This window comes from Ustilago hordei, assembly GCF_900519145.1.
Source record: "Ustilago hordei strain Uho2 genome assembly, contig: UHO2_contig_09, whole genome shotgun sequence".
In the NCBI taxonomy this organism is placed as follows: Eukaryota; Fungi; Basidiomycota; class Ustilaginomycetes; order Ustilaginales; family Ustilaginaceae; genus Ustilago; species Ustilago hordei.
The window spans coordinates 165724-189912 of NW_024545280.1; the positions used below are offsets into that span (position 1 = coordinate 165724).

Here is a 24189-nt window from a genome sequence, read left to right on the forward strand (position 1 = left end):
GTGTCGTTTTCGGCGACAGACGACCCCAGTTCGGTACACGGGGCTCGCTGCTCACCACGTTGGCATGTGGTGCGTGATAAGGCGTCAGAATCAGTATGGCGAGGAGCCTTGCCAACTTCCGAAGGGTAGGTGAATCGCGCTGCAACTTTAGGCTCACTGTCAAGTACGGATCTTGCTCACCAAGGTACTCCAGCCGCAGCTCAACGGTCTGCTCATTCTCACAAGCAAGCAGGCAAGCAAGCCATGAGATTTGGCCCTGAGGCAAAACCACAGCGACGTAACCACGGAAAAAACGTTCGGAAGAAGGATATATGTATCTACATGTGTGTGCTACACATGCATGCAAAGACCCGACTGTGTACTATCCATCTAAAAGACGATCACGCAAGGTCTGCAGGGATCCGAACCTCAATGCAGTAGGCGAATAAGATGCCGCTACGCTGCAATGTAGGCTGTGATGTAGCGAGAATCAAGCCTTCTGCTGTTGCTGCTGCTGCTTGAGCTGTAAATTCCTGTGAAGCTCGGTCTTGACATCGACGACTCGATCGAGAAGCTTGTTGATGACCTCTTCGCGGTTCGCCTCGAAGGCCTTGTTGAGTTGTTCGAGCTTCTCTTCAGTCTCCTTGTCTACGGTGTTCTGCGAGTTGGAGGTTGAGCCCTCGTGCTAGTAAAGATCAGAATGCAGATGAAGAGAATAAGTGGAGGTGAACGAAGAGGGTCAGACCCTGAGCGACCATTTAGATTAGTTGGCGGGTATATCATCGGATTGCAACTTACCTCCTTCTGGAAGTCGTTGAATTCCTTCTCCTTCTTGGACTTGAGCTGCTCGATCTCTTTTGATGCCTCGTTACGTGCGTCCTTGAGCTTCTGAGTTCGGTCTGTGGTGGGCAAAACGTCATGAAAATAGGCAAAAAATGCGACAAAAGCTCAAGATCAGTCGATCTCGATGCTTTGTGCTGCTAAAAGCTCGTTGCTGAAACGCTTCTGACTGTGACCAAGCGCCTGCAAGATGAAGGTTGATGCATAGCAAGAGCCTAGGCTCGCGGCTGTAAGGGGAATAGCACTTACATGTTCGTGCCTTCTGTACGATCTTTGCGGCCTCCTTCTCAGCTTCGAGAAGGGTCTGGATACCCTGTGATTGTTGTGCGGCCTGTGTCGATCAGAGAGGAGAATGAGAGCAGTTCGGGCATCGAGAAAGGATGAAAACTGGTAAGTGATTGCTCCTTTCTGTAGACCGAGCCGCCCAAGGTTCTAGAGCGAACGCTGATGATGCTGTCATCTTTGAGTCTTACCATTGTATATGTGCAGCTGTGATGAGAAGATGGAATGTGTTGGTGATGATACCTCTACGAAAGCGACGATACCAGAAACGAGCGAGGATGGGTGGAGGCGATGACTGCGAAATCCAATGGCTGCGAGCTTGAGGGGCTGAGCTGTAGTGGCCAAAAGTGCGACACGCTCCTTGCCTCGTGCCTTGTGCATCCGTGCGCTTGGCATCCCGATTGTTTGATTTGACTCCCGATTTGACTCCCGATTTGACTCCCGATTTGATTCTCGATTTGACTTAACATCACAGTCTCAGAGCCTTCTCGTTCACAGACCACCAGTGTGAACAGACCCGAAAAGTCGAAGCCCGTCTTGGCGACGAAATTCAAGGACACTTTGGGCTCAACAGACTGATTCATTCCATCGACACTGGAAGTCTTTCTTCTGCATTGTTTCACCATCATCCCCTCTCCCTCTCACCATACACAAGCTGTTAGGTCTGTAGCGCTATCTCCAGCTCCAACCAAACCTGCATCTACCAACGCTAGAGGCAGATTCGACTCGTCCCGTCCATTTTTTATTTATTTTTTATTCGCCCGCGTTGCTGGCCGTCTCGAACCGGATCTTCTGAACACCACCTCGATCACGCTCCCTCGTTGTCTCGCTCTATGCTCTGGCACATTCGACTGCGCTGATTTATCGCTCATTCTCGTAGACGCTCTTTGGTCGCCGGCATCCGACACAAATGCCATTTACACGCCGCTTCTGCTAATCAGTCACAGCCGGCACGCTGCTGGATCTCACCACTACAGCTTCACATAGCTCGTCATCGACTCATCGTTCGTTTTCAGGCCTTTCGCTCATTCCGATACAATCCGATACGAATTACTCGGTTCATCGGCAGTCGAAATGGCGGCTCCCGCCAACACAGATGCGCTAGGCCTGCTGAGCGCCGCGCTCAACTCGTCCGACAAGAACGAAGAAGCTCAGCATCTCTCGGAGCTGTACAACCTTCTCAAGGTACAGCCAGGCAACATCCCCATCCTCTTACCATCACTTATTTCGCTTCTGCCAAAAGCCAGCACATCATTGCGAACATGGATAGCCCAAGTCATGGACCTTGCTTTCTGCCGACCTGCTCTCGCCCAAGACACAAAAGCCAACTTAGCTACTCATGCACCGCAAGCGATACTCTTGCTCATCAAGGACAGAGATCCGCGTCTGACAAAGATCGCGTCTCAATGCTTTGCAAGCATGTATCCTGTCCTCTTCCGTCTTGCATGCAATGATCGTGCAAAGTCGAGCCTCTGGCAAACAGTCCAAACCATCAAGGCGCAAGTAGTCCATCTCTTTGATCACGGCAGTCAGGGAACCAAGCTTGCTGTCATCAAATGCTACCAGCGTATTGTGCAGCTTCAGTCGCGCGGCTCGACCGACCCTCGTGCTCAGCTCAAGAACGATGTCGGCCTCAACCAGATACCTTCTTCGCATCCTTTCCTCAATGCTGCCAGCCTCGAAGAAGAAGGTAATCGCCTTTTCGCACAGATCGTTACACTCATCTTCACCAGCGATGTCACCGATCTCATCATGGCCTCTATCAATTCGCTCGCTGTACTGGCTAAAGCACGGCCGCAACTCGGCTCGGTTATTCTTCGAGCAATGGCTACCTGGACACCCGCCAGTCTCTCGAACCTCACCCACACACAAATACGAAACGTGGAAAAGACCGTTCGAGTCTTCTACCTACACTTTGTTCGCAACCAGCTCGCCGGTCCAGAGTCAAGCTCATTACAAAAGGCACTCGAGACGCAGCAACGTCGCATGGAAGAAGCTGCCAAGAAATACCAAGCAGAGAAGGAAGCCGAAGCCAAACGCAAACGTGAGAGGATCGACGAAGAGCTCGAAGCGCCCAAGAAGATCAAGCTCGAGCATCAGCAAGCTGGCACCTCCGACGGATCAGCCAATCAGCAAGGCGACCATGCTTCGGCCGAGGCTTTTCGCGATGCCTCTGTTCGAACAACAGGCGGCGTCGAACGCAATCCATTAGCCGCATTCGACGTCAAGACGCTGCCCATCAACCTCGTGATCGAGCTTATCGTTGCCAATCTGCAAGCTTTATCAGAAAGCGACTTGCATTCAGCCATCGCCAACATGCGAGCGAATCTGCCTCCAGATGCATCCACGTCAGCACAGCCAGAACCATCAACAGGCAACGCAACCCGGACGCAACCACCACCACCACCGCCTCCTCCTGGTCCCGCGCCCGGCCCGCCACCCGGACCTCCTCCGATGGCGCACCAAGCACAGGCCAATGGCGATGGCACACCGCAAGCTGTCAAGGCAGAGGATGCGCAAGATACCGCAGAGGACGTTGTCCAAGATCCACTGGCCATGGACATTGCCGAGGAGGATCTTGAAGCATTGGAAGCTAAAGGTCGAGAGCGGGATGCCAGAGCCGGATCAGCTGGGCAAGAAGCAGAAGAGCAAGAAGAGCAAGAGCTCTCATTGGCTGTTATCGAGAATTTTGCTCTCGCACCGCCAGAATACCTTTCATTGAGCGAATCCGACTCGCTGATCAAAGACACCATTGCAAGGATATGCGGTTTCGGATCTGCTGCATCTTCAGCATTGGCCACCACAACGCAGCCGGAAATGGGAACGCAAGCTCTCTGGTCTTCCTTGGTCATTCGTCTTGCAACTCGAGGATTCGCCGAGCCCATCGCCGATCCTGCATCCGCCTCCACCGAGCCTGAAACCAAGGCTGTCGGCGGCGTCGAACCAATGCGAACACTTTCAACACAAGCTGACATCATCCGCTCCCTCATGCTCGAGCTCGTCAAAGCCGACTTTGCGCGCAGAACACGTTTCGCTGTCACGTGGATGGCGGAAGAGTGGTTCTGTGATCGCGTGCGACGCAGAAAAGCCGCGTCTTCCGGCGCTGCCACCAAGGATCAGTACCCGATATGGCTGGAGAAGCTCGTTCAGGCCTGGATCCCAGACATAGATGCTAAAGATCGTTCGCTCGCCAAGTTTTTGGCTGATCTCCCCGAGATTCCGCCCGCAGTGCTCGACTTGGTGGCTGCGCTGAGCAAGGACAAGATCAAGATGGTCGCTGGTATGTCGACCTTGCAGGATATATGCATTTCGAGACCTGCGCTGCGAGAGCAGTCGGCGGATAAGTTGCTGCAGTTGACTAGGACAAGCGAAAGAAGCACACGAGCAAGGGCAATCATTGCGATCAAGCAGTGCGCCGTCACTAATAGTACGCTTGAAGCTACTATTCTTGCTTTTGCATGCAGAAACCTTGATATCCTCATCGAGACGCAGGAGCCGACTAAGAGCGTAGAAGCGGAGAAGGCCAGCACCGAGGACAAATCCACCAATGGGGACGCAGCAGATGCAAATGGCATCAATGGATCAACTAAGACCGAAGACGACGCAGAGGCCGCCACGAAGACAAACGAGAACGGAGAGAAAGCCTCAGAGGGAGAGAAAGGAGAATCAACACACCCAATCGATGGCGATGATGTGCTACGCTTCGTCGAGTTGCCTTTCTCCTTGTGCACCAAGATCGCCGACATGCTGGATGAGATTTTTATGGCCTACCCTCGAACACCCAAGTTTGTACAAGACGCTATTGAGACGCACATTGTCAACCTCATCCGGGCGCTCGGACCCAACCATCCACGTCTCTTGACCTTGCTAGGCAACTTCCCAGACGGTGCGGACTCATTGGCACTGTGCATCCTCAAGACGCTCACCGAGAAGAGCCGTACTCCTGCGCTCGTATCATTGGTCAAGGAGTTGGTCGACACGCGTGATGTGGATCCCCGATTCTTGGTGCCGATCATGGCAGACTTGGACAAAGCTGAGATCATGAAACGCCTACCGCGGGTTGTGACGATCCTAGGATCACGCGCACCGGAGGATAGAGCTCTGATCAAGTCAGTTTTCCAAAGTATCGTTCAGATGCCACCGCAAGGTTTCGGTTCGGTCTCTTCCAACCTTCCTCGCGTCAGGCAGACGGAGCTGTTGACACCCGTCGAACTCATGGGTCTACTCCACCACGCCGAACGAGATATTGGACTGAAAAACACAGTTGCAGCGATCCAAATCTGTTTCAGTATGACAGACGTTTATCGATCCGAAGTCCTCGCTGCTGTTCTCAACCAGATTTCGGAAGACCAGAACTTGCCAATGCTGTTCATGCGTACCGTTATTATGGCCGTTTCGACTTACAAGTCTCTCTCTGGCTATGTGGCAAGGAATCTTTTGTCGAGATTGATCACAAAGAAGATTTGGCAAAATCCTCCGCTTTGGGATGGGTTTATTCTTTGTGCTAAACAGACAGCCCCAAGTTCGTTTGGGGCTTTGATTCAATTGCCGAAAGATCAGTTGAGGGAGGTGGTCAGTAGACAGCCGGATTTGAGGACTGGGTTGGTGGAGTATTTGACGACGAAAGCGGGCGGGAACAGGGCGAGATTGGCGACATTCATGGATATGCTGGGGCCTCAACCTGGGTCTGAGGATGCTACTATGGCGGCGGATGGGGAGAGCGAGGCAAAGGTTTCGGCTGCATAATGTCTTATTGTATCTACAATATCATTATCCTTTTCAGACTTCTGACGTGGCTTATCAGCATACCCTCGTGTCTGTGCTCATGTGATGATTGCCGGTTTGAGTGTCAGCACCAAGGATGCGTGCTATTCACTCATATCGACGTGAAACACACGACCAACGTCACCTTTGCAAAAGGACCGACCTATACGATTTCCAATGTCACTTACGCGCCACACTCTCATGTACACCCACAAACACACAAACATACAAGCAGACGAAAAGAAATCCTTGTAACCTTTACAATACTACATGCATGAGGCCTCTGCAAAGAGAAGCTTGGGAATCAAAGTAATAAGAAAGAAATCATAAAGACATGGTAAAATCAACTATAGTAAGGCCTGAACTGTCCAGGTGCAGGCATGAAGCCTTCCTCGGGAGCAGTGAGGTAGGAAGCCAAATTACCGTCGGCAGTGTTGTACGGAGCTGTATTACCCCACCATCCGTCCGAGGCGAAGTCGCTCTGACTGCCCTTAGGGAAGATAAGGCAGAAGAAGATGAGAACCGCAGCAATAGCGGTACCAGTGTCCAAGGCGGCACCGAGGACGTAGTTGTATCGTGTCCACCAACCGGTGCGATACTTCTTGACGAGGTAGTTGAAGACAAAACCACACAGAGCCCACGCGGTGAAGTTGATACCGGTGGCAGGAGGCATGAGACCGGTACCGGTGAAGATGACGGGCGAGTTGACCTTGCGCATGAACGAGCGAGGGAACTTCCTGGTAAGAGCCCAGATGATGACGGGGAAGATGGCACCGACGAGGAACATCCATAAGAGCTTGCCGTACTGCTTTCCGGGGGAGAAGACGGCGCCAGGGCCGATAAGACCCCAAATCTGAGAGGCGGTACCAAAGACGATGAGATAGTTGCAGGTGAAGTTGTCAGAAGCGTCGGGTGTGCAAACATTCTCGATGTTGGAGAAGACCCAGCTCTGAACACCAAGAACAACAAAGGACGAGACGACGATAGCGGTAACCTGGGCAATGAACATGTCCTTAGGAGGAACCTTCATGTAATGACCAAGCTTCATGTCGGCGGTGAAGGAGAGACCCTGGTAGACAGCCATGTAACAGAAGACCTTGAACATCATCATACCGGTAGCCGAACCAGGGTGCATGTAGCCGATAATGAACTCGGAGATGACGTTAAGACCAACCTCGACGTTGGAGATGGCGTAAACGACGCCAACGGGAAGCATGAAGAAGGCACCGATGATGAGGGAAATGACAAAAGCCCAAACGGGGAAGTCGGTCTCGTAGCCAGCAGTGCATCCAACACCCATAGCGAAGCAGATGACAAAGAGAATGGCGTACCAGAGCTTGGGGACCTCAGGGTACCTCTGCATGAGTCGGGCGTGAACATCGCGCTCGTCGTTGACCGAGGTGGTGAACTGTCTGTAGATCTGCTTGCCGTGGAAGAGACCGACGTGCACAATGATGGCAGTGATCGAGGCGAAGGAGAGGGCAAAGGAGATAGCATAGGTGACTGAGAAATATTGTTCGGAATAGGCGTTGTAACCGGCGGCGTCGAAATGAAGGTGGTTAGGACTTGTGACTTTTGTAGTCTTGAATTTCTCTCCAAAACGGTCATAAACGCCGCTGGTAGAAAATGGGAGATAGGCAAAGTTCCAGACATTCTTGTAGTATAGGATTGGTCCGATGATGCAGTAGCATAGTACGAAACCTCCTAGAACGTTAGCTTGTGCCCACCAAGGTGTATAAATGGGGTTGCCGTTGTACGAGTACTGGTTCCAGTCGAAGGTGAGAGGGATAAGACCGAGACCTTGCTGAGTACCAAGCATCTGGTTGAGGGGAACATTGTCCGGAGCAATGAGGCAGAACCAGTTACCAACAGACATCATGGCGAAGAGATAACCTGGGACAAAGTACCAAGAAAAGGCACATGCGCAAGCGATCATGAAGAACTTGTATCGCGACATGTGGCTGCTTCCAGTGTCGACCTGTCGGTGAAGGGCAGTGAACAAGGCAGTGTTACCCAAGTTGGCAGGCCAGATCATGGCAGCAGGCCAGACGAGCCATCGACGGAAGAAACCGGCCATGGAGAAACCGATAAGCTGGGAACTGAGAACCAAAAGGATGATGTAACCGAATCCCCAATCGAAACCGTAAGTGATTCGCTGGACAGCGGAGACGTTGGATGCGTAAGCACGCTGGTATGTAACGTTACTCATGACAGTGATGACGGTGTGTTCTTTGACATTAAAGGGACCAGGGTTAAGAGTGAAGGAACCGAAGGGGGTCTTGAAGACTTTGGTAGGAAGAAGGCGGGCCATAAAGCAGCCCATGGGGTATGCGAGCAACTGGGCGACAAATGAAGTGATTGTCACGGTGGGGTATCGGTAGCTGAGAAGCTGATTAACACCTGGAATAACAATGGTAAAAAGCATACCAAGAAGCCAAGTACGGAAAGTCATGACAGGCATGGAAGGGTCATCGACGTTGGAAACGGCGGCGCGAACTTCTGGATAAGGCGAATCCTCTTCAAGGTCATCCTCGATCTGGGCCTCAGCCTTGTAGTCGCCCTGTTCAATGACATGCTCGACGGCATCGATCTTTTCGGTGGCCATGTTGGGGTCGTTGATGCGGTGGTCGAGGAAGTCGGTTTTGAGGTTTTTCTCGACATTGTCTAGTTGAGTAATGCCGGGACTGCCGAGATCCTCCTTGGAGGAATCCTTCTGGTCGGAGCTGCCATGGCTCGAAGTCGTAGCGATGTCGATATCGTTGACCATCTTGTCTATCGCAACCCAAGGTAGGGGCGGAGGATAGAGAGAGTGCGATGGAAAGTAGGGGGGGGGGGGGGGGGCCACGGAAAGTAGGGGTCCACGGAAAAGGTGGGTGGAAATAAGGCAGAAGCGGCTGAGGGAGGGAATTTTTGTGTCTTATCTTTATAAACCCTCGGGGCGCTTGGTGGTCGATTCAAGCAAGAGCAGTTCAAGTAGGGGAAGGAGTGATCCGGGCAGATGCCAAGGCTGGAAGGTGGAAAGCCAGAAGATAGAGCAAGTGCCACTGAGTCGGCTTGGCCGATCTGTGGGAACAGGCTGAGATGGCAGGGATGCGAAAAACAAGGATGTGATTGGAACCCTTCTAGCGCTTCCGAAGAAGGCAAGCGGCAAGTCAGCGCTATCAGCAGCAGCAGGAGGAGGAGGAGGAGGAGGAGGAGGAGGAGTAGGAAAAGCGGACCGACGGCTGACAATCTTGCGCAGGCATCCCACTATGAGACAGAGGGCAACGAGAATACAAGCAGCGTTGCTCTCTTGCGTGAGAAAGCGGATTGTAGTGCATTCTGATTCGTTGCAGATGTGTGGGGACAATGCATTGAGACAGCACAAGCGAGAGAAGGAGCGAAACAAGAGATAGGCTGGCAGGAGGGCAAACAAGTTCGGACGTGGGCCATCCGAAGCAGCGCTTGTCAGAATGTACCGAAACTGCAGCTGAGCTTGAACTTTAGCCTCGGTTTCATTTCAAAAAATAAAAAAGGGCTCCTAACCAAACAGAGGGACAGGCCAGTGTCTGAATGAACAAGGTTAGCAAGTAGTTGCACACGAAATCCACAGCCGAGGTTAGAGTAGCTTCGATTCGAGATGGAGGCAAGACTGTGACCTGCCAGGCGCCTGAATGCAAATGTATGCAGAGTTAATTGACCCTGTCGGATTGCCCCCGACGGTATACATGACCGGTGTAGTGCATTGAAGCGGCGGTTCTCCCAGCCCTCTCTTCCTCTGCCCTTTTGCCGCAGAAATTCGAATTTGTTCTCTTGATTCGAACGAGGTTCTACGGCAATCTGGAGCGGCGGCTGGTTAAATCAGCGAACAGAGGTGGGCTGGACTGCCCTGCTGCCCTGCTGCCCTGCTGCCCTGCTGCCCTCTCTTTCTCTCTCTTTTCACATTTGTATTTAATACTATTGGCTGGCCCCAAACCAATTTACCAACTGAACCGCAGACTGGATACTGCAGGCCGCTAACAACCGAGGCAATCAGATGTTCGAATTCGATTGTCGTCCAATCATATCCAAGAGGCATGCTTCTCTGCGCCCTGCATGAATCCCTGCAAGCTACGGATCAAGGTCTTCCGAATTTTAACCCTCGACAACCACCAAGACCACCGCTTTGCGCCCCTTCACAATGATCATTGGTGATTGGCTGAAAAGGATTCGTCTTGATGTTTGTTCCTGGACACTATCATCAATGCTGTAGCGAGGTGTTGTGGGTTTTAGCTTATCCTACCGCCAATCCACTCGTCCACCATCGCTTCTTTGCCCCAGTCGATTCGCAAAGATAGGTCAGCTGGTCCCGAGGCGGCTGTTTGCCTTGCGATACTGAGAGGGGCAACGAGGTCTTGTTCGTCAGCCACTCACCTCACTCTCACAGATGTAAAAGCGCCCAGCGATTATGGGGCCGATAAGTAAGGATGCTCAGATTGGTTGCAGATCGGAACAGCGTTCGCCCAACTGTCATGGAGATGCTTCTTGAGGAGACCCTCTCAACCTGCGACCTGCGCAATTGCCACAACCCAAGGTCTGCATGCTTCTCCGTCCGCATCCTCCAGCCTACGCCTGCATGCGTTGCGGCCATCATCAATCCCTCTTCCTTGTCCCGTCTCAGAGCTGCTCCACCTCTCCACATCGTCTTTTTGCTTGATAAGAACAATAGGAAGAAAGCTGGCCAAGACGACCAACACTCGCCGCTTTGCCGCCTCGCATTTGGCGGTAACTGTCACCGCTCGATGGCAGCTAAAATCATTGTTTAATGTGAAAGTCTTACACCTAACCTCATTTTCGCCAAAAATTATTGTTAGGTGTGAGAGTCTCACATTTACCTCATTTTCGCCGTCCCCATCGCTGTTGCAGAGTTGCATGTTGCCTGCTCGGGACTCGGCGATCTCCATCGCCAGCTGGCTAACTACCGAGGACCCTGCAGTTGATAGCGCGTGAGCCAACTTGTCAAGTCAAACACCTTGACCATACTCGACTCACCATACTCGACTCACCACAACCTTCAGCGACCCTTCCTATCACGTAGGCCGCTTCAGTCCCCAAAAGCAAGTCTGGAATAGACGCATCAGCAAGCAGTCAAGCCGGGCTCTGCCATCATGCCATCGCCTTCTAACAAAGAACGCCGCTCAGAGGACGACGACCTCGAAGCCGAATCCCTCATCCTTCATCGTCTCTCCACAGATGCTTCCGGCACATCACGGATACAGTCCCTTGGCGACACCAGCGCAACACATCGCGTCACAGACGCCTACGATGATCTTGACGACGAGTATGACCTCGACGACAAACGCATGGAGAAGCTTCCCGCTCGTGGCGTGCTTGAGGGATCTAACAATTCAACGCGTATCGATAAGACTGGGCGTCCAGCATGGTTTCGCGGTCTTCTCCAAGGCGATCTACCTGGTCTCAACTCAAGAGGTGTAGGCATGTCTGCATCCATGGCACAACGTAACAGACAACAGCGAGCGAGGTGTATGCGTCTGAGTATGCTCATTGGCGGTGGGTTGCTCGTCATTGGTGCCTTTGCCTTTGCCTTTGGTCCCAAAGTCGGTGTCTCACCATCCGGGTTTTACGACTATATGGGTGACAAATGGTACGGAGACAGCCGAGTGATCCCATTCGAGTTCAACAAGTCACCTGGCTATCCTGGGTTCTACACCACTGGCGTACCTCCCAACTTTGCAGAACATATGACACGAACAGCCGCAGCACCGACACAAACTATCGGTTCATCGCCAATCCAAACCACCATCCCCGGCTTCCAAGATGCAAACTTCAATCCCTTCGAGCATATGGGTCCACTAACACCCTACGTCTCATCCTCAGGCTGGGGCATTGACGATGCCAAGTACGCCGGCACACCCGCCACAACCCCCGGATCCGGAAAGTTCTGCTCCCTCACCCAGGCTCACATGCTTCACCGTCACGGCGCACGTTACCCCACTGCAGGCGGTCCTCCCAGTGTCTTGCGAAACTTCCTCGACGCCAACCCTAGCTTACGCTACACTGGCCAACTCTCCTTCCTCAACAACTACAAGTTCGGTGTCGGTGAAGAACTCCTTACTCCCGTCGGACGTGGTCAGCTCTATGATTCTGGTGTAAAGGCCGCCCTTTTGTACGGCAAACTCGTCGCATCAGATCTAGTGGAGAAGGACGCCAAGGGCAAGCCGAAAACTTTGTTCGCCCGTGCTGGATCACAACAACGGATCGTAGACTCCGGTCTAGCCTGGCTCAACGGATTCTTCGGTGCCAACTGGACCCAAACCACTTCATTTGAAATACAAATCGAAGAACCAGGCTACAATACCACCACTGCACCCGAATTTGCTTGTCCTGCATGGAACAAATCCGACAACTCTCCCGGCGGTCACATGGCCGATCGTTGGGCGGAGACTTATCTCTCTGATGCCATCTTACGTTTGAAAAATGATATCAGTGGAGCCTATCTGAATTCAACGCTATTGTTCGGTATGCAACAGATGTGTTCCTACGATACGGTCGCCTTTGGATACAGCGACTTTTGCGCCTTGTTCACCAAGCAAGAATGGCTGGATTATGAATATGCCTGGGATTTAAAGTTTATGAATACCAATGGTCCTACTTCGCCCTTGGGTCACGCCTATGGATTGGGTTGGCTCAACGAGTTGCTTTCCCGACTTCAACATACACCATGGAATTCAGCTACACAGACTTCAGAGAACTCAACTCTGAACAAAGACCAAACTACCTTCCCCATAGACAGACGCTTCTATGTCGACTTCACACACGATTCCACCATCATTTCAGTGCTAGCAGCATTGAACCTGCCCAAGTTTGATGAACAGTTGAAAGTGCCACAACGCGGCAAAGGCGTAACTAGGCAGAGGAACTTTGTCACGAGTAAGCTCGTTCCTTTTGCTGCCAGGTTTGTCGTCGAGGTCTGGAACTGTGATGACCAAGCCGAAGAGGAGGGAGAGCGAGATTGGGTAAGGTTCAAGTTGAATGATGCAGTGATACCGTTGAGACAGTACAAGGAGTGTGGCGAGCGCAAGGATGGTTTGTGTAAGATGAAGGATCTATTGAAAGCGCTGGAGGGGAGAAATAGTCATGGATGGTGGCACAAATGTTCTGTTTAGTCTCACAGTCGATATCAACTCATCTCATGCTCAAGAAAGCCTTTCGATTGTCTCAAGGATACATATCTGTGTCACCAGAAAGACGATCGGCGTCGCCAATCACAACTCTATGAAACACTCACAGCCAGTCTCATGCAAACGTGAGCTGCAGGCACACACTGTCAGAACACAGGCTTCTAAGTCTACAGAAAGTGGGGTTTTTTTTTTTTTTTTTTTTTTTTTTTTTTTTTTTTTTTTGCATTTCGAAGTGAAATCGCTCAAAGAGTGTCTTCACTCAAGCCTTCTCACCTCCTCCCCTGACCCTGACCCTAACCCTGACCCTGCCCCCGCACCGCCGCAGCACCTTGACCACTCAACCTTCTCATTCCTTCTCCAAGTAACTTCTCCTTTTCCTTCCCGTCAACAATCTTTCTCCTCCTCTCCTCTTCCTTCTTCGGATCAATCATTCCTCTCGTCACGCCCACTTTGAATAAGAACGCTCTCAACGCCTCCGCAATTTCGCCCGGCAAAGGATCCTTGCTCAACAGATCCACCGCCAACGCATAGAAGGCCGCACTATGCTGCGTAAACGCTTGCTCTCCTTCACCTTGGTCGAAGGTGCAAATACCAGTAAAGATCTCCGCGACAACGGGGCTCCAAGCAGCAATGTTCCTCGCCTGAGTTTCCGGTTCGAGTGGCAAAAAGCCACAGACGATCTCGTGCCCGAGTGGAACGAGTTTCTCCCGGATTTGCGATTGAAGAGCGACGTGTTCGGCTCGCGTATCGCCGTGCATGCGAACCAAGATGTGGACCAGAGTTGCAGCGGATGAGGACTCTTGTTTGAGAAGGTTGGGTAGCTGTTTCATAAATCCGACTTTCCAGAGCGCTACACGGAGGTCTTTATCCGCATTAAACCGTTTCGAGAACAAATACGAGTCTTCGAGTACTCCAGTAAGTCGTAGAAGCTGAGCAGCGGGCATGGTTCGGTATACTTGCTCGTTCTGCAGCAACTCGTGCGTAGTCTCAATAAGAAGCAGCTGCAGAACGCATTTGACGATGATCTGCTTGAACGCTCTTCTGCGTTCCGAACCTGACATTGGTTGCTGTCGAACTTTTTGCTTCTCCGCCTCACCTTCACTTCCCGCCTCGGGCAGGGCTTGCGTTTCTGGACCAGGCGAAAGCGGATTCGGCATAGCCACTCCATTCGCCGGCGACTCTGCCAATGCACCATCCATCCTCAACGCCGGCTCAAAAAGCTGATGCGCCGTAGTAGTCCTAAACAACTGTAAAAACGTATCCACCACCAACCCCCACTTTTCCAAGGTCAACTTGCTCACATTCTTTTGCAACAATCCTTGCAAACAGCTCGTTCCAATCCTGGCCAATGTATCATTTTCCTGACAGATACATGCGCACAGCAGATCCAACAAACCAGGCAACAACCTCTCCAGAATATCAAAGTAATACGTCCACAAGTCCACCAGGTTGCGCAGGGCTTGAATGAGCGTTGTGCTTAGCCAAACAGACATGTCTTCGTGCGAAGAGAACCGTGTGACGTCTTGACGGGATCGGAGGACAGCAAAGATGGGAAAGAGGATTTCTTGACAGACTGTATCCCAGAAATCAGATCGGAAGGATCGACCGTATTGTTTGAGGATGGAGAAGAGACTGTCGAGTGCTACTCGGCGCACTTCGAGGTCGTCGCCCGTCATGATGATGTCGTGGAATGCGAAAAGCACTGGGAACCAGAATCGAACCATAGGATCATCGGACATGGGTGTTCTGACGGCTGGGCCAGGGTCACCACCTTCTTCGATGGGGCACTCTTTGGCGTTGAGCATTGAGGCTACGAGGCCGCGGAGGAGTTCGGTTGTTTGAAGGCTGATCTTTTGCTTGTTGGCTTTGGCGAAGTGGGTAGCGCAGATGCAAAGGTCCGCGAAAGAGCCGTTGACAATGATAGCGCCCAGATGCTTGGCGTTCAAGTGACGGACCAGATCGAACGCATAAGTGGACACGCGTTCAGAAGGAGCAACAGACGCAGCGCCGAACACGCCAAACATGGTCCTCCATCCGGAACGAACGTTGTCAGCACGTGACTGGATCATCTGCTCCAAGCACTGCAGGACCATCTCTTTCGCCTCCAGGTTGCGGTTTCTCTGCATGGTGATCTCGAACGGCTTAAGGAAGTCCTTCTGGAACTTGAAGTGCGGCAACTCTTCCTTCTCCAAGAACCGCATAGCAAGTTGACGGAGCGAGTCAAGACCAAAGGCAGAGACGTGGACATTGGGGTGACAGCAAACCATGTTGAAGTGCTCTCCTAAGATGGCCCAGATGTTTGACCATTCCATGCGGATACGACCCATGTTGTAGTACGAGATCTCGACCAACTTTTGCAGTGAGAACATGCGTGGGTGCTCGGTGAGACCTGAAGACTGAATCTCTTCCCATGATACATCGGAGAGGGCTTGCACAAAGTCCACAATCGCCGTGCCTGAAAGGGAGGCGCTGGAGGAAAAGACCATATCCGCAGCAACCGTGACTTCGAACGACGCCCCAGCTTGCACCACTTCGCTGTTCGGCAGAGAAGGCTGTCTGGCTCTGTTGCCATTTGCTCCAGCTGCATTGCCTCCGGAAACGGTTCCTCGCCTGCCAAGATCAGGAAGCTGTCGACCATCCATACCACCACCGATAAGCTGGAATCTCTCCAGCTGGCTAACACAGGTGAGCACCTCTCTCCAGCTACCCTTGAGATAGTTGCCCTCACTATGCGCTACACCGAGCAAAGTCTTGATCGCTTCAACGTTCTTGCTCTTCATCTCGCCCAAGTTGTTGAGGAAAGTGAATTTGGCCAGGGTCGTCACGAAAGCATTCCGCTCCAACTCCAGTCCGAAGAGCGAAACGATCTTAATCGCGTCCCGGAACCCTTCTAAGCACTTCTCTACCACTTCGGCATCATCGGATTCTTGCAACGGACCGGAGATGCCGGCGAGGAAAGGCATCCAGGCGACCTCAAACATAGGTTTGACGTGCTCAAAGTGGGATGCGGAGAAGAACTGTTCCGCTGCAGCCCTCTGTTGAGGATCGATACGACGTTGAGCGCGAACCATTGTCCTGAACAGAGCTTCGGTCTTGTTCGCCATTCCCTCCGACTGAAGCACGTATGCTTCACGTTGCAGGTCCCTTCCGACGGTCGCGATAGCGTTGGCCAGGCCGGACGACGGCGTGACAGGCGCAGGAGCAGGAACCTCATCCTTCATCTTAATCTCATTGTTCTGAATCTCATCATAAACCGACTTTAGATACTCCTCTGGCAAACTCTGCCCGTCATCGATTCCGGAGTTGTTCTTGATGAAATCCTGCAAGGTCATCCTATGCTTCACCTGCTTATTATGCGCATCGGTATTCAACATGATCACTGAGTACGCGAAAACATACGCAGTGTCTGCATTGGCGAATGCGTTCGGGTTGCCGTGCACGAAGCGCTCGGCGAACTTGAGCATGTATCGATCGATCTTTTGCGATTCTCCTGGCAAACGGAAGGCTTGGAGGAATCGACGGAGTGCGTCGGTGAAGCCGAGACTTTCAAAGTTCATCATATCGACAAAGGCGTGCATGATAGCATTGCTTTCTGGTGTTCCTTCGCCGAGGAACTCGCCGATCTGGACTTTGCTGAGACCATCGGCGTAAAGAAGGAAACGGGCAATGTCGGCAGGCTCACGAGAAGGGATGAAGCCGTTCTTGACGAGATCGTCGATACCGCGTTTTGGCTTGAAGTTGAATTTGCGAATGCCTTCGAGGAGGACCGTCTTGCGTTGCTTGGCGTTTTCGAAGCGACTGGGGTCATCTTGGGGCTCGGGAGTGTGGCCGCGTGTGATCTCCGAGCCCGTGTGAGAACCAAGGGTGAGCGAGGAGCCCTGAGTGCCCATGGCGGGGCTTGGGTGACCGCTGGAGTCCATGAGATTCTCGCTGTCGACAGTGATGGTCTCATTGCCGATGCGGATGTCCTCGCTTGCACGAGGCGAGCCAGTGTTGTCGCCTGGATGATTGCTGAGAACCTGTCCCTGCGGGTCAGTTGCAACCGACGCCCGGCTGGACCATGCAACAAGGGAGCGCAATACCGAGCACAAGCAGTCCAGACTCTGTCGCTTCAATCTTGCTTCCACCGACTGATTGGCAACAGACGAATTGAGCGCCGAGTCCTGAGAGCCGATCTCACTCGACGTAGCAGTGCTGAGTGTAGGCGGGATGGCAGATCCAGATCCGCTCGTCTTGGGCATCGCCGAGCCAGAAGATGACCCACCAGACGAGGCACCATCCTTGCCATCCGCGCTCGCCGAAACATGCGCCTGCGAGATCTTGGAGATGACATTCATCAAACGCTCGTAGATATTGTCCAACGCTGTCCTGTCGCAATCGTAGTTCAAGTAGATCTCCACCAACGCTTGCGGGTCCTGACAGAGTCTGATCATGACACCCAACAGAATCGACTTTTGCTTCGCTGTCGAAGTGCGCATCTCCAAGATGGGCAGGAAGATCTCGTTGAGCAACACCTCGATTTCTTTCTTGAGTTTGGTGCGCATTCCGTCGAGAACAAGCCAGAAGATCTCGCAACTAACTTCAAAGACCTGATTGACGCTGCTAACGGCATTTCGGCTTAGACTGAGGCAGAGGTACTGCTTGACTGCCTGAACGAATTGTGTCTGTTCTCCCGTGGTGGTGCTGTGAATGATGACGCTGGGGTCGGTGAAGATGGCCGTGTGCGACTGGAGGATGGTGAGGATGAGGTGAAGCGAGAGAAGCTTTGATCGCATGGCGTGTGATTTGAGGTCACGCTCACTTTCGGCACCAAGGGGCTTCATCGTGAGCTTGCAGAGTGCTCGAAGGACCAAGAAGGCGTCTTTGACAAAGAGCTCGGCAGTGCTCATGTTAGCAAGACTGCCAGCATTGTCGCGTTCCGATGCACCTTCGAAGGATTTGCGGTTCTCGAGCGTCTGAAGTGTGATCTTTTCAACTTGGCCCGCGCCGGCATTCGAACCGTTTGCTGCGTTGCAATTGTGATCCTGGCGTGTGTCTGCTGCCTCTTCTTCTGACCCCTTGCGGTTGCTATTGCCGTTGGAACGTGAATGCGTTTGTGTGACGTCAGTTGTGCTGTTGGAGGTCGAAGGCATGCCAAAGCCAGAAAAGCCGCTGCGAGGGAGGCGTGCAAAGACGTGATGGACCATCTGCGTAAGACTTCCTTGAGCAATTGCCTGATTGGCGGGAGACTTGCTCATGAGGAAGATGTTGTAGACCGTACGCACCGCCTTGAGCAGACTGGACTGGTGGACGTGCACTACGGTCGACAATATGGAAGCGAGAAGAGCCTTGATGATCTGCAGCGCAACCTTGTCGTCCAAGTTCTCGTGGTAGCAGTCGCAAACCGTCTCGGTGACCAAGTCGGCAAGCGTCTGTGGCGGCTGACCAGCAGCGACAATTGCACTGGCGACAGCAGTCGGATCATCCTCGGCGAAGAAAGCATAGCTGACAAGCTTGCCGATGCAGTCGAGACTGGTGATGGTGAGGTTGTTGCTGCGCGTCCTGCATGCCAATCGGAGAGGCTCAAAGACGACGCGTGGATCGAGGAGAGGCTGATGCTGTTCGGCTGACTGTGATGATGTTGTAAACGCAGCTGCGGCTTTAACCATGTCAAGCGCGGTATTAGCTGCCTCTTTGAGCGCCTTATCCTTTCTGGCCTCCTTCGAGCTGGCGAGCGTCTCGAGTGCCGAGATAACAAAGACAGCACTACCCTTGTTGAGACTCTTGAGACTAGATCGAGAGTGGACTGTAGTGGCGGCTGTTGCTGTCGTTGAGACAGAGGAGGATCGACGGGATTTAGCCATGCTGACTCGCGAACTCGATGCTTCGGCAGATGGGAGCGGTGAAGGTTGATCTGCGCTTTCATCTGCAGCTGCTTGGGCGTTGGGGAGGATAGTCTGACGTGTTTCCTGCTGGGGTAATGGTTCTTTTGTAGGAGACTCCGGTGGCTGTGTGGTGACGGTCGCGTTGCTTGGTGACTGCTCAGCAACAGCCTCATTGTCGGCTGCTCCGTTGCTGGCATTGTGATGAGCTGCGGCGGCTCCGTTTGCCTCTGCTCCTACTTGGCGATCTGAACTGGGAGCGGTACCATCTACAGCAGTGCTCTCGGAAGCTTCCGGAATGCCGATCGCTGGTAGGTCTACGGTAGTGTTGTTCTGTTCGGTCTCTGAAGGCTTTGATTCGCCCAATGAGATTTCTTCTGACGCTGGTAGTGGCAGCTTCTGGTCTTTTGACACTGGCTCTGCTTCAGTTGCGTGGGCCTGTTGAGCACTTTGGTCCTCCTGATCGGCGGCTTGTACCTGTTGGTCGGCTTCTCCTGACACTTGTGTTGAATGAGCAGCAGGAGTAGGTGTAGGGTCTACGAGGCTGGTGCCTGCTGAAGGAAGGTGTGGTTTCGAGGAGGCTTCTGCGGCACTGACCTCGTGATCCGCCATGATGGGCACGGTCCGTATCCTTTCTAGCAAAGAGGAGCGGTTTGTTGATGTTAGGGAAGGAAGCAACAGCAGAGAGAGGGGTGTGTGTGTGTGTGTGTGTGTGTGTGTGTGCAAAAACGTGCCGAACAAGATGAAAGCTGTGCCGGTCAAAGCGCAATACAATTCACATTTGCTGCCATTTCTCTTGGCTCTCTCTTCAAACAGCACCAAAGCAACAGCACCAAAGCAACAGCAGAAATGCTCTGTCAAGACGGCAACGCGCTGCCGAACTGCAGAAATTATTGGCACATTTGCAAGACTGCCTGCGATCTGCCCCGATTCCCTGTATGAGCTGCCACGCCGAGCCCGAGCCCAAGCCCAACTCCGACTCTCTTCGCGCGGAAAGAAAAATCAATCAAAGAGACGTGGAAGCTGAGCCTTGTTTATTTCTCTCAAGAATCAATTCTGTTGTTGATATCGGCCTAACAGATTTTCTTTTCGACGCTTGCCTTTCTCATCCATCCATCAGACGCAACACAGCCGGACGCACAGTTGGGCAGTCTATAGGGTATAGCTGGCGTAGATGGAAGCCAAAAGTACGACGATAGGCCAAGAATATGTACAGATTAGAATAGCTGAGAGCGTCGTGAGATGTGGTGATTGAGTTCGTAAGGTGTCCCAAAAAGCTGACTGTGACAACAGCAGCCATCATGCTTCGCCAAGAATTGCCTCGTTAAGCTCCACCAATGGTGCCAACTCTCGTCGCTCGACCAGCTGGAACTCGGTGATGAACAACAAGAAGTGGCGGTATGATGTGTTGAGATGTGCCTCGATGCTGAGTGCGCATACTTGAGCAAAGTGGTGGTTGTAGATGTGTGCATAAACACGGAACAGTCTCCTCAAGATCGACTTGACTACTGCCGCGAAGTTCTTGGGAAAAGGCACACCGACCTTGCTTGGGAAGAGCTCCTCGTCGTCCAGCTGCGATTGCGCCCAGTTCATGAGGCAGTCGACGTATTCCGGTGCTGACATCTTGGTCGGGCGTCGGTAGAGTGCCGAGTTAGCATCTTGCCAGTGGTACTCGAAACGTGGACCAGCGCACATCACAGGACATTCTGTGGGTGTGCAGAATTCGGTCATGGTACCATAGAGCATGTTGACGTGATTGAAAAAGTCGACCGTATTGACCGCAAGCCATTCGTTTAGATCTTCACCTTCGGGCAGGACGACGGCGAGGCGGAGGTTGCCGCTTCCAAGTGTAGCCTCAGCATATCGCTTCAGCTGATACTGCTTTGTGCCCTCGGGGATGTTGCGCTTGGGCTTGAATGTGCGAGTCTTGGAGAGACCGAAGAAGGACGACATTGTCAATGCGATATCAAGGCGGAGCAAGAGTCAAAGTTGGAGTACTGCACCAGGTTCAGGGGTGTTTCAGCACTTTCTGCGGATGATTGAGTCGTGCGGGATGCACAGCTGTGCCACGACGATGATGACGAGCAAAGGTGCCAGGATGATGGTTGCTCATAAAGTGAAACTGATACGATCGGGGATTCAGGGGCGTGTATGCCTTTGACTTGACACCGGCTCAATGGACCAACACACAATCTAGACGATGCAGGCAGCCTGCCAGTCGACGCGTCTTTGGATAGAGAACAACACCTGACTTTCCACTTTTCCTGAGTCACTATGATGATGCGAGTTGACGTAAGCGGATAAGAAAGAGATCGGGAAGACCCGATCTAATCAGAGATCGGGTACAAATTAGTCCCGCTCGTTGACACACATCGTCATTAAGTGGAATGCTCCCACCTTTGGCATATGCCGACACTTTGTATATATATCAAACGGGGAGCTCGAGGCTCCCACCACGTTCTTTAGTCAATTGAGTATATATGCTTCTGTCTTATAGCAGCAGTAACATCGTACTCAGACTCTCCCCGATCGCCAATACACATTTCAACAAACTCCACATCCATATTGACTGCAAATCGGCCCAATGCTACTTTCGCGGAGCCTTGCACCTTCGCCTTTACCATCTGGCCGAGGTTGTATATCGCATTCGGCCTGCATGACTCAGCTACAGCTGTTGATAGATGCATATGCTACACATTTCGAGAGTGCTTTGCTTTTGAAGTTGACTGCAGAGGCGCATCAAGCTCTGTTGTTAGCCTCAAGAGGAGGCAAGACCGGCCCCCCCCCCCTAACACCACATTGAAGGAAGGCACATTGACCAGCATAGAATTGATGGAGTTTGGTCCCAATAACTGGCGATCGGGGAGAGTCTAAGTACAATGTCACTGCTGCTATAAGACAGAAGCATATATACTCAATTGACTAAAGAACGTGGTGGGAGCCTCGAGCTCCCCGTTTGATATACAGCTTGCATGTAAACTGTCCCACAATTTTACATGTCACCATACTGTCACAGGGTCAGAAGGATAGCGCAAGAGAGTGCACCAAATTGATCAATGGCAGTCATGGGAATGTTGCACAATGGAGCAGTATATTGTCATGGGCCTGGATGCTCAAGAAGCAGGAGGGTCACTGGTTCATATGGAAGGAGCACAGGTATCGAAGACCTAGTTGATACCAGTAGAGAGCATGGTCATAGTGCAGTCTCCATGGAGACCATGGACTCCTATGGACTCACATGCGAAGGAGAACCGAGCCACATGCAAGGAGGGCCAGGCACAGCCACGAGGAGGACCAAGCTCAAGGAGCAGGCACAGCCACGAAGAGGACCAAGCTCAGATGGTTACCACTCAGGGGCTCGAGAGACAAGAGTCAAAGGAACTGTCATCAGTCAAAGGAGAAGGAGCAGTGTATAGGACACTAGCAGGCAGGTCCTGAGGAGGAGGAGCAGTGTCGAAGGAGTCGACACAGCTCAAGAGGCACAGGGGTGCCAAGAAGGAGAGGCCCCTGAACAGTACTCAATGAAGAAGGTACTCTCTGGAGAAAGAGCAGGAGCAGCATCACTGGCAATGCTGTGAAGAGGTATATAACCATGCTTTCTCATCATCAAAGGTCGAGTGGATCCTCATCCACTCTACTCACCATACAACTAGTCAATACTTTAGAAACATAAGTACTCATTAGTTACAGTCAGCATAGCAGCAATCTATCAAGGTTGCTCCTCATCATAGTGTGTGTGTTGTATCACCACTACCTGACATCCGAAGGTGCCCATAGCAGGTTAGCGGTCCGGATATAGATAGAACCAAAGGCAGTAGTCCACTGCAGTCTGGGGATCACTTCAAGCATCAAAGTCAACACACTGGACACTCGTGTTGACGCCACCAACCTTATCACCAACACCATCAACCTCATTATCATCAACACTCACCAACCTTATCACCAACGTCATCAACCTCATCATCATCAACACTCACACCAGATCTTGGTGTCATCATAACCGAAGCATTGATATTGATTGTGCCAAGCTACCCCTGAATGGAGTGTCCACAGAGGTCAGCTGAAACCTACAATAGTGTATACAACGAACGCCACCTGCTGTCACTGTGCAACTTGATAGTCACCGATACCGAGACAATAGCTGTCATACAGTTTGATAGTCACCGAGTATCTCGACAGACCGACCTGGGTTTCAGGCGCGAGACCCCTGACAGCAAGTTGTCCTGTATGTGCTAGGTACAAAGCTCCTCGTCACCATCCATATGGTTTGCTACAGCCACTAGCAACACCAGACAGGCCCTGGGGCTCCATATCCCTCGACTTCATCAAAGGACTACCACCATCAAGGAACTATGACTCCATCCTCATCATTGTCGACAGGCTGACCAAGTTTGCCATACTAGCTCCAACCCATAAGACAGTCATGGCCAAACAGACTGCAGTGTTGCTATATGGACACATGGTTAGACTTTTCAGATACCCAGATCACATGGTCTCGGACCGAGGCAGGCAGTTCATATCAGGAGCATGGAAGGCATTTGCAGAACAAATGGGTGTGAAGCACTCACTTAGCATGGCTTACCATCCTCAAACTGATGGTCAGACAGAGAGGGTCAATCAGGTCATAGAGCAGTACCTAAGGATGTACTGCAACTATGAGCAGAATGACTGGGCTGACCTGCTGGACACTGCAGCCTTTGTATACAACAACACAGTCCACAACAGCATTGGTGTCTCACCATTCTTTGCATGCTATGGATGGAACCCCAAAGCTCATCCTGACATCCCTCAACAACTAGGAGTCAATGATCCAGGTCGCTTCAAGTACCTCATGGATGGAAAGGAGCATTGCAAGTACCTCCAGGAGCAGATCAGAGAGGCACAACATAGTTCAGTAGACCAGTACAACAGGAAGCACAAGGACATCGAGTTCAAGGTGAATGATATGGTCTATATCAACTGTCAAAACTGGAAGACAAGGAGACCCACACCCAAGTTAGATACCCAGTTTGCAGGACCCTACCCAGTTCAGGAATGGGTAGGATGCCAAGCTTATTGAATCACATTGCCAGCAAACCTTAGGGTGCATGATGTGTTCCATGTCTCCATGCTCGAGCCAGCAAGAACAAGTTCTCTTCCTCAATGAGCTGAACAGCCCACCATACCATCACTTCCAGATGAGGACCTCGATTTCGAAGTCGAAGCACTCATCAACAAGCATTCACACAATGGGACTATGGAGTACAAAGTGCTTTGGAGAGGGTACTCAGAGGAAGCTGCTTCATGGGAACCAGTAGAGAACC

At 52.0% G+C, this 24189-nt stretch overlaps 6 protein-coding genes across 6 annotated transcripts; 2 read left to right on the plus strand and 4 right to left on the minus strand.

The window, feature by feature from the left end:
• Positions 1-469: 469 nt before the first annotated feature.
• UHO2_04441 (putative vacuolar atp synthase subunit g (vma-10)) lies at positions 470-1295 on the minus strand (the record flags this gene model as incomplete). The annotated part of the gene is made up of 4 exons (XM_041558433.1): positions 470-664; positions 778-878; positions 1069-1132; positions 1293-1295. The coding sequence occupies 4 exons, from the start codon at positions 1293-1295 to the stop codon at positions 470-472; spliced, it is 363 nt and encodes a 120-aa protein (XP_041414367.1).
• Positions 1296-2175: 880 nt separating this feature from the next.
• Positions 2176-5847, plus strand: UHO2_04442 (uncharacterized protein; the record flags this gene model as incomplete). Its single annotated transcript, XM_041558434.1, has 1 exon — positions 2176-5847. One exon carries the CDS (start codon positions 2176-2178, stop codon positions 5845-5847), a length of 3672 nt encoding a protein of 1223 aa, XP_041414368.1.
• Positions 5848-6208: 361 nt separating this feature from the next.
• UHO2_04443 (putative isp4 - oligopeptide transporter) lies at positions 6209-8632 on the minus strand (the record flags this gene model as incomplete). The annotated part of the gene is made up of 1 exon (XM_041558435.1): positions 6209-8632. The coding sequence occupies one exon, from the start codon at positions 8630-8632 to the stop codon at positions 6209-6211; it is 2424 nt and encodes an 807-aa protein (XP_041414369.1).
• A 2359-nt stretch (positions 8633-10991) lies between these two features.
• On the plus strand, positions 10992-13010 carry UHO2_04444 (uncharacterized protein; the record flags this gene model as incomplete). The annotated part of the gene is made up of 1 exon (XM_041558436.1): positions 10992-13010. The coding sequence occupies one exon, from the start codon at positions 10992-10994 to the stop codon at positions 13008-13010; it is 2019 nt and encodes a 672-aa protein (XP_041414370.1).
• A 308-nt stretch (positions 13011-13318) lies between these two features.
• UHO2_04445 (putative SEC7 - component of non-clathrin vesicle coat) lies at positions 13319-19498 on the minus strand (the record flags this gene model as incomplete). Its single annotated transcript, XM_041558437.1, has 1 exon — positions 13319-19498. The coding sequence occupies one exon, from the start codon at positions 19496-19498 to the stop codon at positions 13319-13321; it is 6180 nt and encodes a 2059-aa protein (XP_041414371.1).
• Positions 19499-20185: 687 nt separating this feature from the next.
• On the minus strand, positions 20186-20839 carry UHO2_04446 (putative MOB1 protein; the record flags this gene model as incomplete). The annotated part of the gene is made up of 1 exon (XM_041558438.1): positions 20186-20839. The coding sequence occupies one exon, from the start codon at positions 20837-20839 to the stop codon at positions 20186-20188; it is 654 nt and encodes a 217-aa protein (XP_041414372.1).
• Positions 20840-24189: the final 3350 nt, after the last annotated feature.